Source organism: Epinephelus lanceolatus, chromosome 13 (genome assembly GCF_041903045.1).
Source record: "Epinephelus lanceolatus isolate andai-2023 chromosome 13, ASM4190304v1, whole genome shotgun sequence".
NCBI lineage: Eukaryota > Metazoa > Chordata > Actinopteri > Perciformes > Serranidae > Epinephelus > Epinephelus lanceolatus.
The window spans coordinates 14093019-14108967 of NC_135746.1; the positions used below are offsets into that span (position 1 = coordinate 14093019).

The 15949-nt window shown below is 41.6% G+C and overlaps 1 protein-coding gene and 1 long non-coding RNA gene across 3 annotated transcripts in view; both read left to right on the forward strand.

Moving 5' to 3' along the window:
- LOC117270754 (uncharacterized) overlaps positions 1-5088 on the forward strand; it is a 111716-nt gene extending 106628 nt beyond the window's left edge. The window contains exon 6 of the long non-coding RNA XR_013493131.1: positions 4188-5088. This is a non-coding gene — a long non-coding RNA (uncharacterized LOC117270754). The remainder of the gene's footprint in view (positions 1-4187) is intronic.
- Positions 5089-5344: 256 nt separating this feature from the next.
- On the forward strand, positions 5345-14943 carry mtmr9 (myotubularin related protein 9). Of its 2 annotated transcripts, none has more exons than XM_033649264.2 (11): positions 5345-5445; positions 5829-6018; positions 6792-6900; positions 6978-7103; positions 7200-7373; positions 7496-7713; positions 7993-8154; positions 8263-8404; positions 8599-8819; positions 9216-9367; positions 14617-14943. In XM_033649264.2, exons 2-11 carry the CDS (start codon positions 5837-5839, stop codon positions 14778-14780), a joined length of 1650 nt encoding a protein of 549 aa, XP_033505155.1. In that variant the 5' UTR covers positions 5345-5445; positions 5829-5836; the 3' UTR covers positions 14781-14943. The 2 variants fall into 2 exon arrangements, with proteins under 2 accessions (XP_033505155.1, XP_078029903.1); XM_078173777.1 differs by lacking the exon at positions 5345-5445 and adding an exon at positions 5634-5713.
- Positions 14944-15949: the final 1006 nt, after the last annotated feature.

The following is a 15949-nucleotide window of genomic DNA, read 5'->3' on the forward strand; positions in this document are numbered from 1 at the left end:
ACACATACACAATACAGATGCTAAAGTAAATCTCCCCCTGCACCGACACATTTGTCTAAAGATCCTGTTAAATAAAACATAGAGGTTAGGTGACTCTATTGTATCCTGCGTACAGTACGCTGTGAAGTGAATATTTGCTTTGAAAGCTATTTTTTATCAGCCCATCCTCTTCGAAAAAGAAAAAAATGCAACAGCGAAGCATCTTTTCCTCAGAGGAAGGGCAGTTATTTGGTTTGTAAAGCAACACCGGGTTTCACATTCAATTGAGCCCTGGCGTCCGTACATGCGTTTTCTATGATGTGGGCTGGAGAGGCTCAGAGCAAACCATCTATTGTGAAGCCCAGACAGGCTGCAACTGAAGCAAATACTGCGCTGATTTGCAATACATCACACATACACAGAGACGCAGACACACACACACTGCCCTGACAAAGATGTGACTGAGACAAACAGGCCCACTCGAGCCTTTGCCAAGCCATCTGCTCTTCTTCTTCCCCCTCCAAAAGTGTTCACCTCTTTAGGGAGTCTCCCATTCAAGGTCGGTGTGTGCTTTAAGATCTCAGCAGGCGGGCCTCCTCGCTACCCTAAGAACTAAAGACAAAGTCCTCAGGCAACGGCTTTCTCTTACCAAGTAAAGTCCCAGCTGCTATTAGGGAAGCCGGCTCCTTTATGATCTCTTACTCCAGACTCAAACTGTAGTTATCTCTTTTCTATGGCTGTGCATACAGTGGCTTCCTATTTAATTTGAGATTAACTGAGAAATGATTTCTATAATGCGGGAAACTGCAGTTTATGCTTAGCTCGGGCTAAAGCTGCTTTAAAAAAGTGTCTGCTGCCGCTATGGTGCATGGCTGCCGTGCTGTGCAGGTGCTTTGCTGAGCACTGGCAGAAGTGTAAGCTCAAGCCTTCCATGTATCCATTGTCACCATAGCAACATAGGTCGCACTTTTGACACAGGCACAAGTTCCGGCGCATACTGTGACGTCGGCTGCCTATAACTCCGTTTATCTCCGTTTATCTCAGTTTACATGCAAACGCGCAACCTAAATTTTTCAAATTCTCCACTCTGGCCGGAGTTTTTAGAAAGACTCGTTTTCAGAGGAGAAATCTCCGTTTGCGTGTAAACGAAGGGCACAAATGAAGGAAGATGTCTCCATTTATCAAAATCACCGTGTACGTGTAAACGGCCTCTGAATACTCTGGTGAGGGGAAGAATAACGAGACACAGGTGAGGCTAATCAGGGCCGGACAGACAATCAGACACAGGTGAAGTCATCAACAGGGAGGGAAAACACACAGGCGCAGGAAGTGAAGTGAACTGAAACCAGAATGAATGAAATAAAAAACGTAACCTAAGAAACTTCAGCTGTGACAGTTTTTCCTCTCGTTGTCCTTTTAAGTTAATCACGCCGTAACTCTGGGTACTCAGACCCAAAATCATTAGCTCTTCCATCTTGTCTTCTTGGGCTTCCATGATGCTATCCAATCGATGAGCCGGGTAGGCGGCAAGTTACTGCCCAGTGATGTGAAAGCCACAGCAAACCAGCTTGGCAATAGAGCGTTGTAGAAATGAGTCCTAAAACCCAGATATGAGTTAACATTTTAGCACTCCAAGTACCTTCATCTTTAAGTCAGTGGGTCTTTTTGGATGAGTTTTTGGTTAAAGGCCTGATATAAGGTATTACTAATACTAATACTAAATACTCCACATGTAAATTTTGAAGTAATGTGTTCTCTACCCCTCCCCTGGACTCTGCCCTGTGATTTTTCTTTATAGTTGCAGTTGTAGTGCCATGCGGAGAGAGGAGGTGGCACCAGACGCAGGACTCGGGATTGTGGTTGAGACCTCGACCGCTGTTTATTTCACAGCAACACTTTCACAGCAACATCTCTGCTGCTGGCATCACACCCTCATCAAAAAAGTCAGTCTTGCAGGGCATGAGAAAACTAACCTTTCTTAAGGAATTATTCTCTTACTCAAACAATAATTAGCATTAAAAAATAAAACAATAAATGAAAATGAACATAACTGTCAAACTAAATACAACTTTCCCTACTCACCATATGGACCCCTATGTAGAGGAATATATAGTGAGCTTACCTGCAACCTGAAAAAACACTTTCAGACACTACTCAGGTTACTCAGATTTTCTCTGCCCCTTAATTACGTCATTGCTGTCGCACAATTAAAACTTGTCATATCAACATCGGTTGGTGAACCATCCAAAATAATATACTGATATGCATATTTGTGGTAAATACAAGAAGTTATTAATGTCAGTAATTTTCTGTTTACCCTTTGTTGTGCTTAAGTTTGTTCTACCTGTCAGTCATGTAATAATTTAATTTAATGTATAACAATTACGCATTACAGCACAAATCAGAGCTGGCTGCGACCTAGCTAGCTAACATTAGCTAGCGTTATTAGCCCTACTCTGTACAGTGACTGTATAGCACTACAGAAGATCAATTGCTGATTATTTATATCTCTAGCAACGACACATTGAACTGACAGTTTAATACATGGCAAATGAACTGGTAAAACAAATTTCAACATGTTATCGTAAGTTAAACATGAACAACTGCTTGTCATCCTGCTACTGCTCTTTCTTCTCTCGGCCGTCTCGGTGTCCGTCCCACACAGAATGTCTGTTGCTTTGGCGCAATGCATGATGGGATATAACGCCGGGTGCACAACCTATTTTTCCTGTTTTAACGGAGCGTTTCCCCACCCCCAGAACAATGCCACGAGGTTCCGTCGTTGAGGGACCTAACCAGATGCAGGCGGCTAGCTAGCGTGCTGTTGGCGAGAGCTGTTAGCGACGTCATCTGGCAGAAGAGCTAGCAATATCTTCCTGCAAAGATCTCTCACGTTGACTGTCACTGTACCAACTGAACTGAGACGAGTTGAGTAGTGTACTATTGAAAGAGTTGATATGCGCGAAATGGGCTCTGGAAATGAGTGCAAAATTCGAAAATATAGATTATCAACCGCATAGAAATCAACCTATGGTCAACAATCACTTTTAATAGTGGAAAAAAAGCTTATGCTTATTTTTCTTTTGCATAAATAAATGAGAGATTGTTTGTTTACAACTGCGATTGCAAGTTATTTCCTACTTCCGGCACCGTAACGCTCCATTTCTCCCATGTTGTCAAAGCCCAAGTAGGTAAAATCCAATGCCTCCATGGTCGGATGGTCAACAGAACCGCTGCCGTGCTGCGCGCTAGTCCGTTACTATCCATCATTTTCACCTCCATTGGAATGAATGACTTCCGGTCAGCGTCAATCCGTCAATGCATTAGGTTGTGCACCTAGCTTAATGTTTGGCGAGTGGCCATCGGTTGTACGCTACTTTTGATGATGCATTGTGGGATACTTTTAGTCCACTACATAGGGTATAATAAGCACTACAAAATGGCGAACTCACTATATAGTGGACTATGTAGTGAATAGTGATTTCGGACACAGTCATAGCAGGCTATACAGTGCAAATCTCAATGCTACAGTGTCCTGCCAGGGACAAACAATGTAAACTGCCACGTTTGCTGTGAAATAGACAGCGCAACACTACCTCCTACTGGTTTAAACAGATAGCTGCCTAACATTAACGTGGCTAAATAGGACTACAGAGCATCATCGCCAAACATCACTTTACAGCCTTGTTGTGGTGGTGACACTGAAGTCATATGGACATTATTGTAGTTTGTTTATAGCCTAATGTTAGCTTTTTATTTGTGGAGACTGCATTTACACCAAAAATTACAAAAACGGTATTCATCTGGGAATTATTAGTTATCTTGCTAAACAAAATGAGTAAGTATCATAAACTTTTGTTTGTCGCAGAGCTTATTTTCTGTAAAATCCAGTGGAAAAAATCCTATTGGCTTTTGTAAAGAGAACCAGGTTTGCCTTTTCGAGGGCATATATATTAAATGGCACTATATCTTGTTAAATGTGATGCGTTTTTTGAACACAGGAGTATTTCTGGGGTGGCAATCTGAGTCACTTGCAATGCCTAACACATTGTCGGAGGGCGTGCCCACCCACCCCACAGGCCCCAGTGCAACCTCACTGTGTATTTTTACGTCCCTGTGTGTGTGTCAGTATACTGAAGTCTGGTCTGCCACTGCCTTCTGTGTCCAGTCTTGTATCTAAAGGACTCTGTGTTGCTCTTTTCTCTGAGGCTGTTTGGAGGAGCTGCATTTCCATCTTCCAAATTAACCTGCCCTGTGCTTCACCATGCTGCCCGCACTGTCACATCCTCCGAGGGATTCCATCCACTGACCTCCTCTTAACCCCCCGCTACACCAACCTGACACTGTCTGCTTCCAACAACGTTCAACTTGTTTTATTGGACTCATTTCCCTGGAACATTCCCCGGATTTGTTTTGGATGTCATAATATTAGATTATCTCTTCAAACCCTTTTTATTTTACTGTAACTGGCGTTTTTCCATATGGCTCATATTCCATCCCCAGCTTTCTTTCTTTCTTTGAATCTCCTCCTCCAAGGTTTTGTCCTTTTTTCCCCTCTTATGTTGCTCTACAGTAAACACACAATAGATGCCAATTTATTTCTCATTTTATTAGATTGTCTGAGCAGCCTGGACTTTCTTGCTGTCTAGTTCCCAGCTGGTTCATGTAAACTGACATGCCTGCTGGCTGTTTGTATTGAGTTTAGTCTGCCTGGTTTGTTGCTTGTCAATATGAATGATGAATGAATGAAGTGGTAGGCAGCCTGACTGACCTACCAAAAGCCATTAAATCAGCCAGTCTGCCTTTCAGAGTCTGCGTTTGAGTTTGGGGCCTATTTACTTCTCTTAAAGTGTTATCATTTGTTAATATGATAACTATTTCTCACGATCATGCAGAATGTACCTTTCAGGCATTTTGAAATTTGGTGTTATTGAAGCTATGAAGCCATAAACAGTCCTTTAATGCCACGAGTCTCTCAAAAATCTCTGAATGTCACCACCTAGTGTCCCTTTTTTAACATTGTCATACAGCAGAAGATGAATAGATGATACGTGGATGAGTTTAAAAACAGTAATGTACATTCATTTCATAAAAAAAAATCTTCCACAGAAAAAGAAATAAAATTCCTTAAACTTAAGTAAAGCCCTGAAATGACTAAACTGACAGATGACTGATAAAAAAAAAAATCTTGATAGGAACCAACATTTTCACACACAATTTTATTTAATTTCATATGTTTTGTCCCATTGAATTGACGTTATAAACTCACATTTAAGTATAACCTTGATGTTTAAAATAACCGAAAAGCTTAATTTAAATTAATTTCTATTTTTAGAAAGAAGAATTTGGGAATTTGCAGCGCAAATCGTCGCGACCCAAATATCACTCGGCACTTGTTTCCAGTCGGCTTGTTTATGTGAACGTACCAGTCTCGCCCAACTGCAATTATAGCGAAAAGATAACCAGGTAATTGTACAACTAATTGTAGCATAAATGAAAGGCGTAAATTTTTATTATGTACGTTTATATTTTGTGTAACATAAACAATTTGACGTAAATATTAAAATGACGGACAATGTATCCGATTAGCTAGCTAGCTAACGTTAGCCACTTCATTTCCTGAGTCAAGCTAATTTTAGCTATCTGACTAATTATTGCAGCATTTATCGGTTCAGTGTTTACTGACATCGACTTTTATGATATCTGAATTTAACAGCAGCACAGCAGGCTTTGTGTAAGTCTGTCTTAGCAGTGGTTACGTTAGCTAATCGGTAGCCATATGCTTTAAAAACCCCATACCCTCATCATTTGTTTCTGCTGTATCTTGGCTGTCTGCTGTCCTCTTCCAGGTCGGGACATGGAGTTTGCAGAGTTGATAAAGACACCCAGGGTGGATGGGGTTGTCCTACATCGGCCTTTCATGCCCACAGTGGAGGGGACACTGTGTTTGACGGGTCATCACCTGATTCTCTCCTCCAGACAGGACAACACAGAGGAGCTGTGGCTGCTGCACTCAAACATTGACTGTATAGAGAAAAGGTGACGAGCTTCTTATTAACTTGTGTGGGGATTTTGCACCTGTAAAATATCAGTGAAATTGCAGTTTCATTAGCTGAGCTTTTTGTCTCACCCCTCATGAAACTTACTATGCAAACAGGCAGATCAGCAGGATGTGTGTTTGGTGAAATCATTTTGCATGACCAAGAGGAAAGAGTGAAAGTAGAGTTGTGTTTGACTGTGGTTAAAGCTGTCTTTGCGGTCCATCTCTGCAATTGCATGCACCAGATCTGAGCCTGTCTCTGCTAATTTTTCTGTAGTACACTTATGCTTGAGCTGTACAGTGGGAAGAGGATCTGAAACTGTGACAGGAAGTGTGAGTCTGACTATGGGCTGACACTGCAGTGTTTCCGACTGAGACTTTGTGTGGTTGACAAGGTTGGGGGGAGTTGTACATGTAACAGCATTGAGGAACAAACTAATGATTGCACGTTAATGCAGTGTCCTGACACCCTTATTTGATGTATCAGTATAGACATTGTTAATTCATTATGGTAAGTTATTGTCTGTATTAACCACAACTATTTAGCAGCAGCTACTGGGGACCAGCTCGAGCTCTGAGGTCGGTGCCTTCATCAAATGCAGGCAGGAGTATTCCTAATAGCTAACATGTACATCTTTTAGTATAGGACAATATGCCAGGAGGATTCCCAACAAGAGAAGAACATGCAACTTCCACACAGGGGTCATTCTGTCATATTTCTTTTAATTTTCTAAGCTTATGTTTTGAATAAAATCTTCAACTTCCCTTTCAGGTTTGTGGGGTCTCTGGGGAGCATCATAGTCAAATGTAAAGACCTGAGGGTGATCCAGCTCGACATCCCTGGCATGGAAGAGTGTCTCAACATTGCCAGCTCTATTGAGGTATAAAGAAAACTGGTCCTGTTTTTAATATTAAATGAAATTCTACATGTGATTAACTAATACATATTCCTCTCCAGGCTCTCTCCACTCTTGATTCACCCTCCCTGATGTACCCTTTCTTCTACCGGCCCATGTTTGAAGTCATAGAAGACGGCTGGAATTCATTTCTTCCAGAGGATGCCTTTAAAGATTTGGAGTCCATGGTATGGATTTGATCAAAACAAAAACTTTCACTTTTAACATTCCCTCATAACATGCTAGACACCCCTCTTTTAACCTGTCTCCATCTCTTTTATCAGACAGATGAGTGGAGACTGAGTGATGTCAACAAGGATTTCAGTGTGTGTCCATCATACCCCCCTCTAGTGGCAGTGCCCAAAGATGTTGATGATGACACACTGAGGAAAGTAGCCACCTTCCGACACAGTGGTCGTTTTCCAGTGCTTAGCTACTACCACAAGAAGAATGGCATGGTGAGAGCCTGTGAATTGGAGCTTATATGAGTTCTGCTGCAAACAGTCTCTCTGGATTTACTGTTTTGTTTGTATGGAATGTTTGCTTTTAGAAAATTGCCTCATATCACTTCCACTTTCAGGTGATGATGCGAGCAGGGCAGCCACTGACAGGCACCAACGGGCGGCGGTGTAAGGAAGACGAGAAGCTGATCAATGCCACCCTGCGGCCAGGCAAACGCGGCTACATCATTGACACACGCACCATCAGTGTTGCCCAGCAGGCCAAAGCTCGAGGGGGAGGATTTGAGTCTGAGGCTAACTACCCCCAATGGAGGAGGATCCACAAGGCAATCGAAAGGTGAGTGATCAGTAAGGGCTTCAGTGGAGCAATAAAGGTAATAAGTAATCTTCTTATCTTTGTGCTTTCTTTTGTGTCTCTTCCTTAAAGGAATACTTCACCAGTATATCAGTTACTCATCCCGTTACAATGAAAATTTTTCATAAACATTGTTAAGAGTCTTTGGATAGGTTGTGATATTGATACTATGTGTCAGAAACATTCGTGTTACTGACATTTACACTCAGTATATATGAACTATTCAGACATTTGTTTCTGTGACACATCTGTCATTCCCAGGTCTAACATCCTCCAGGAGAGCCTGATAAAGCTGGTAGAGGCGTGTAACGACCAGTCGCACAGTATGGACCGCTGGTTAAGCAAGCTAGAGGCCTCCAACTGGCAGACTCATGTCAAGGAGATCCTCACCACCGCCTGCCTGGCTGCGCAGTGTATCGACAGGTCAGGGAACAGCATTTGCTTGTTATGCTGATCATAGACCAGTAAAATACTAAGCTGTACATACTGAGTTTAGAAAATCACAGGTTTCACAATGTGTGTTTGTCTCAGGGAGGGGGCGTCGGTGCTCGTTCACGGTACAGAGGGGACAGACTCCACCCTGCAGGTGACCTCCTTGGCTCAGATCATCCTTGATCCGGCCTGCAGGACCATCAGAGGCTTCCAGGGTCTGGTTGAGCGAGAGTGGCTCAAGGTGAGCTTATCTGACCTTTGAAGCGCAGCCAAAATCTTTTTCACCTTTTTGATACATGGAATAATAAAGAATATCTCATTTTAAAGTTACACACAAGCTTAAAAAATGTTGCCATGCCAGTAAAGTAATCAGGACTGCTAAGTCTTTGTATTCCTTCTCATGACCCCTTTAACCTCTTTGACCATCTGTCCCAGGCGGGTCACCCGTTCCAGCAGCGCTGCGCCCAGTCAGCCTACTCCAACAACAAGCCTCGACAGGAGGCGCCTGTCTTCCTTCTCTTCTTGGACTGCGTGTGGCAGATCCTTCGCCAGTTTCCGTGCTCCTTTGAATTCAGCGAAAGCTTCCTGGTGCTGGTTTTTGAACACGCCTATGCTTCTCAGTTTGGCACCTTCCTGGGCAACAGCACAGCCGAGAGGTGAGTGTGAAGTCTGTTGAAGTTGGGCTGTAATACCCGAAGTGCACCTGCATAATCTAATGCAAACAAATACAATACAGTATAATACAGTGTTTATAAAGGTTCAGTTCTAGTGTATAAGTCATGAGTGTGGTGATGTCCCATTCATGACATTGATGTAAAGAGTTACATCATCCAAAAAATGGACTTTTCTTCACTTTAGTGGCCACTAAAGAGCTTAATTGTCTCTGCTATGGGTTAGGTGAGCCTAACTGAGAGTTTTATTGAGGGAAATGAACAAGATGTTCCCTATTCATGCAGGAATGTGTCATTGTTCAGGTTATGTGCCCAGTTATCAGACTGTAGGCAGCCAGTGTTCTTATTGACTAACCTAAAACCCTCTCTCTGTTTTCACAGGGTCAAACTGTCTCTACCTGAGAAGACTGTGTCCCTGTGGTCGTGGGTGAACCGGCCCCAAGAACTGGAGCGTCTGACCAACCCGCTCTACGAGGCCAACAGTCTTGTGATCTGGCCCTCTGTGGCCCCTCAGAGTCTGCTGCTGTGGGAAGGTAAGAAACCAACACAAAGGACATGCAGTGGCTGATATTATGTACAGTGGGTGACCTAAAGGGTTTTTTCTATTGAAAAGACAGTAATGTCAGCTGGTTACATTTGCACTACCCTTCAATAAACACTGTATCCCTCAGCACTAAATATCATTTTTTAAAGCAGCCATATTGGTTTTGTGTTGCACTGGATAAGGAAAGAAAACACTGTTAAAAATACACTGAAAACAAGACTAAACCAAAGCAAAAAATAAGAATAATGACCAGAATTATTCCACAGTTAGAGGAGCAGACCTTAAAGTGAATATGGGTGTAAATGTTTCAGACAAAAACTAGCAGCAACAAGTGCAATTAACTTACTTTTCCACATTGAAATATCTAAAAACAACTATAACAGGGTTTTATGTTTTGTGGAGTTGAGTACTTAGTTTATCTCAAATGTTTCCAACAATGTTTAAACCCAGAGTAATCCATAATTTTAATCTAGTACTTGGTCCATTTTATTTGGCAGCCGTCGCCTGTCAGTGGGGTCACATCCTCTTTGCACATGCATCAGGGTGATGTTGTCTGCAAGAAGCTGTCAGTTATGGGCTTTTTTAAGCACATTTTTATGATGCTGTTTTTAGATCTCAGTTGTTAACTATGTATTTTAACTGCACGAAGGATTTTAAGTCATCAGACGTCTGGATCTTAAGTTATCAGAGCAAAATGCTGAGCAAATATGCGTGTCAGTTTGGCTCCAGCCCTCACCACGGCAAATAGCATCAGAAAAACACTGATTTTTAACATGAAACTGTTGCATTCAGTGTTTTTACTGGTTGAAATCGCTGGGTCTGTTTGTTGTGGAGAGGAGGAGACCTCCTTGGATATTTCGGCTCCTGGTAAAGGAATCTGAAACTGACTGCAGTGACGGCATTGCAGCAGAAAATTTGTATTGAATGTTTAAGCAGGTTTAAAAACAGGGTTGAGATAAACTAAGTGAAGCTTTTGTTTTATTAGCTGAAACACACAAGTTCCCATGCTCATTATAAAGGTGTTGCTAAGTGTCAAACTAAGACACATTGTTTAAATTTAAACTTCTGGTCACACAATTGAAGTTTTTGTCACCTTTATATGGAAAATCTTCAACCTATAGACTTCTTGATAGTGTTCCAGGGGGGTCCCCCGAAAAATGAGGATGAGTTTATATTCATTATTAATTCACTCTAGAGGTGTATCAATTTAGGGTTCCTAAGGTTGAGAACCACTGCTGTAGAGGATTGAGTGAATCATTATAATGCATTGTAAATGTGAGCTAAAGCAGACAGGGAGTAGGCTCCACCAGCAATCCTGATATTCTTGTTTTACACAGAAAGCCTGTTTCTGTGCACATCAACCAGTAGGACCGCATGCTGTTTGCACAGCTTGACACTTGTCATGACATAGTGCGTTTGAATCATGCTGTTGGTTTAAGCTTTGAGTAATGACAGACCTTAAACCGAGTCTGACTAAGTGAACAGCTAAGAACAATGAGTAACACCTTGAACAGTTGTTAACAATGGGTGGAGAAGCCACAGTCACATGGCCATTAATTGTTCACAGTCTCATCTGTCGGTACATTTTTGCTCAGACCAACCAGAAGGAGGCACCATTGATCTCCTCATTTGCACAGCGGATAAACTGGGTGACCCCGTGAGCCACAAATCGGTACCACAACATGGATATTTTGGTCCCCATTTACTTTTGCCCCTATGTTCAGAGTTACATACATGAAAACAGGCGTGCATGTGTTTTATTTTAAAGGGGCATTTGTCGCAGCCACAGTTAACCATGTGAGACACAAAAATGACAGGCTATAATTTTCCTCCTGTTCAATTACATGACCGTTAGACACAACAGGACATTGTCACTGCAGGAAACAGCTCTCACTGTTAAAAAAATCTGCAGTTTAAGGGGTGTTATAAAGTGTGAACATGACAGGCTAATAAAAAATAACGTGCATATTATTGATAAGATTTGGTATTCAATGTGAAATAAATAAACTATGACATATATTCTGATCTCTCTGAGCAGCAAGAGGTCAATCTCTGCATGTGGCTGCTGAGATCATATGACTTTTTTCCTCTCACTTGGCTTTCAGCACCTTCACATTTGCAACATTGCTCAAATTGCTTTGCAGGCATCTCGGCGATGTGTTTGGCCTGCGTGTTTGCCTTATTATAGGTCGCGCAGACGGTGTCCTCACTGACACCTGAGCCCGGTGACGCTGGACAGTGACAGTGACGGTTTACTACTAGTTAGCAGTCATATGTGCGCTAATCTTAAACCTGTAGCACACTTTCCCACTTGTGCTCGTCACAGATGCTGCGTAAAACCCTACTTGATCATTTTCTATAAATACAAGTAGCAGCTTTTTCATTTACCTCTGCCACCTTTGTTAACTTGACATAAAGTATGCAGCGTTTCGAAGCAACAAATGGTGGTAAATAAAATGAGCAAACGGTGATACAGCGATGGGTCCATAATGCTTAAGAAAACCTGCGTGGGTGAAGTGTATGCATGCTGCTCTTTTCTCTCTCAGCGCCCTTGAGCGTGAAACTTAACCTCCGTGTAACAGGATGAGACTGAGATTGTATCAGTCTTTTTCTAAGCAGAGACACTCTCTGAAGACTTCACATTGTTGTCTTGTTACTTGTGAATCGAGTTTTGCACAGAATAAATTAGATGCTGACTCAAGTATCCACTGCTGGAAAAACATTTTGAAACATTTCGTCAGTTCTGGTGTATGAAATGACTTTGTTAAATGCAACAAACGTATAAAGTTTGACAGACTTTATGATGGTGATTCTTAAATAGTTTAAATAAGAAGATAGTTTCAATAATTGTTGGTTCACTGACCTAAACTCCAAAAAAAAAGCCCCGGGGACCACTGTGCTTGAAATTGCTGAATGTTGCATTCAGCTCAAAAGCCATTCATAAGAGGCGTAGGGGGAGGGGTTCCAAACAGACACAGGGTCATGAGGTTCAGTCGAACCTATTTAAGGGGCCCCTCTTCCTGCCTTAAAGCCTCAGAGCCACTCCCTCATCTATATGAACTATGAGAACTACTGAGGCACGTGAAACGCAGCAGACATCCTGCTTACGCAACACCTACCATAGAGGCTGACGCATACTCCTGGGCCAACTTAAAAGACCCCATGGAAAGCCATGTATAGCCTCCATGTTGACAGTAATGGGGACTAATGGTTTGCATCGAGGCTTTGGAGAAGACCAAATACATTTTTTACGATTTCACACAATATCTAAAGGCACAGTTGTGCTTAGAAGAAGTTGTGTTGTTGATTTAGGATTGGAAAGACGTTTGATGAGTTGTTTTACAAAGAATGTGAGCAGGGCTTCATGTCCATGTTCTTAAAGGAATACTTCACCCACAAAATGACTGTTTGTGAGACACGTAGTCAGGCCGTGCTTGGACGTGTGAATCCTTTTTGCTAAAAAACGTTAGTATTAGAGTCTGGTTTTAATAGCGCATGGATTTTTCACTGTCACTGTGTTTGGGAGCACTGAGCACACAGCTGGTTGAGTGAGACTTTGATTACACTGCAGGAGTTGTGTGGAGAGTTTTCGTGGGGGCATGCGAGAAAAACAAAGATTTCAAAGTAACACAGCATGACTAATTGATATACAAACGGTCATTTTGTGTGTAAAGTAGCTGCAGTTTCCCTTTGCCTAGTATTTAGATATGCTTAAAGGGAAACTTTTGAAACCCATTTTCAAAATTCATACATGTTAGTCCTGTGGCCTGAGACGGTCCAAAAATACTAGCAAACATGAACAACTCTTTCCCAAATTAAAAATTTGAGTGCTAAAACTCAAATTTGTGATGTCATGGGGTATAAAGTGTGGAGCTGCTCCACAGACAATGTATTGGGAAAGATGTTCTAGATCAGTGGTTCCCATCTGGTGGGTCGCGGTCCATTCTGAGTGCAAACATGTCAAGTTTGTAAAAAAACACTTTATTTTTAGGTACAGTGAATTTCCGGCTCAGAGCTTTTATTTTGAAGTGCTGTTTCCTGCTGTAGAGTGAGTGACACCAGCAAACAAGCTTGAAGACATGGTCAAATTCAAGTATAAATATATGTGACTGTATGTAACTCAACTGAATGTATTAAATCTTGTGGGCCTTGAACCAATGACTAAGGAGAAATCTGGATCCTGTGGCTGGACCACTTGGGAACCAGTGTTCTAGATGACACTGAGAGCAGAGCACCCAGGGAAACGTACTGAGTATATGGGTAAATTTCCTGTTTCAGAACTAAGAACACTACACGGGTATAAAAAAAGAAAATAAACAGTCTGTGGGCCCACAAAATCAGACTTCCATTCATTGTCTATGGAGCAGCTGCAGACTTTAAATCCGACAACATCACAAGTTTCAGACTTACTTCTGTGGTTTCTGGCTTTGAAGGAGAGTAGCACATGTTTGCAAATATTGATTGAACGGCATAGAAATAACAAATTGGAATTTTTAATTTGGGTGGTGTTCTCCTTAAATCCTCTCAGTAATGTTATGTTATCCTGCAGTCCTTTGCTCCCATTAGTATTCTGCTCCTACTAGCCTGGAATCAAAAACTTAAGAACTTCTGTAATTCTTAATTTAGAGGTTGGAAAATATATTTCTAGGTGTACTAATTCCAACATGAATTTCAAGGAACTTATTTTTAATTTGCTGCTTTCAAGTGCAATGAAACAATAGTCCACCCATATGTTAATGAATAACATGAGAAAATATTTGAGATCTCCGTGATGAGTGACATAAATAACATTTTAGCCGCATGAATGCACATTAAACCTCTGTTGCGTGCAGATGTTTTACTGTCATTGCCACACTCACTTTCATTATGACAGACTAGTCTCCATCATACTGTGACTTAAATTCCAGTCACACCTCTGTCCTCACACTTGTGTTTTTCCACTGTATCAGTTAGAAGTTCCTCTATCAAAGTCCCCCGCCCATAATGATCATTCAAGAATCTTTACATATGTTTATTACTCTCAGTACTACTGTGATGAAGTATAATGTTGGAAATGGTTAATTTTTACCTGCTGGAATCGGCATGCCAGTGTGATTGTGCTTAAACCTCACAGTACAAATTGCAGAGTTGTAGACGTTTGTTAGAGCATGAAAGGAATAAGAGAAACCACTTCCTTGTGTGAGGTTTTGTTGTTGTTCACAGATTACTCACAGTGCTTGCCCCCGTCTTCTGTTACAGGAGTGTTCCTTCGTTGGAACCGCTCATCTAAGTGTTTGGACGAGGCCTACGAGGAAATGGTACACATAATTGAATACAACAAGGAGCTTCAGAACAAAGTGAACAGCCTGCGCAGGCAGCTGGCCCAGCTGGAGACTGAAGATCCTCTGCTGCAGACGCCGTAGAGTGAGAGACAGAGATGGAAGAGAGAGGTAGAAAATGTGAAAATATAATGAAACAGATCAGTGTCGGCCCAAGTTTAGGCTTTAAAATCAAAACATTATAATTTGGGATTGTGTCTATAATTGATGTTACATTTTGGTTTCCTGCACAGATGAAAAAAAGAAATAGAACGGCCCTAAACTGAGATTATATTATAACTGACCTCTCTACAGTTATCTTTGTGCCCTGACACTTTGCGTGCATACAGGAAAAAAACATACATTTAAAGCTAATTTATCAGGTTGTTTTATTGAAACTAAGCAGGAGTGAGAGCGAAAAAAACATGCTGTTATTTCCTAAGAGTGCTGCTAAAAGCCAAACATTCATCATCTCGTAGTTGTCTAATACGGAGCTGAAACAATCAGTCCCTCCAGGATTTGCTTTTGGGTCTCTTGCGCCCTAAAATGCCTGATTTAATTGCAGTTTTTCTAATAAACTGCAATGCATGTTGCAGTGTTTTTTCTTTTTTTAAGGTAAAAAATGCAAAAATAGTTGTGGATTTTTTTTGTATATTCATTATTAATCGAACTTTAACCAGTGAAAGTTTGTAATTGATACTACACTAACCATAAATATGTAATCTAACTCATTTTGATACCTTCTGCATGTGGAATAGGTCTGGATGCAACAGCCCCTGTCATGGTAATATCTCTTGTCTGTCGTTGACCCAGTTTCAGCCATTTTCTGAGTGTGTTTTGGGGTTAAAAAGGTGTGTGTGTTCCATCACAACATTGCACACTGCAAAACAGTTTACCCCCGCTTTCGTGCAGTATGTCAGGGAACTGTCTTGCCCACTCTTAAGCAGTCATTTTTGTTGGTGAGTGTGAGATGTTCATGCATCTCCATAAACAGAAACAAGGCAGTGAGTTTGGTGACGTTACGCCGGGGCTGCTGTGATTGGTGAAACTCACAGGAAACTGCAATGATTGGTCGAATTTGCGGAAAAGTTGCAGTGTTCCGTGAAAATTGCAAGGTTGCGCAGAATTCACAGGGATCGTGACATTGCAACATCCTGGAGGGGCTGATTTATCAATTAATCAGTCGTCCAAAAAATAATTGGCAGCTATTTAGGTAATTGATTTAACATTTCAGTAATTATTTGAAGTATACATGCACTCATTCACCGGCTCCA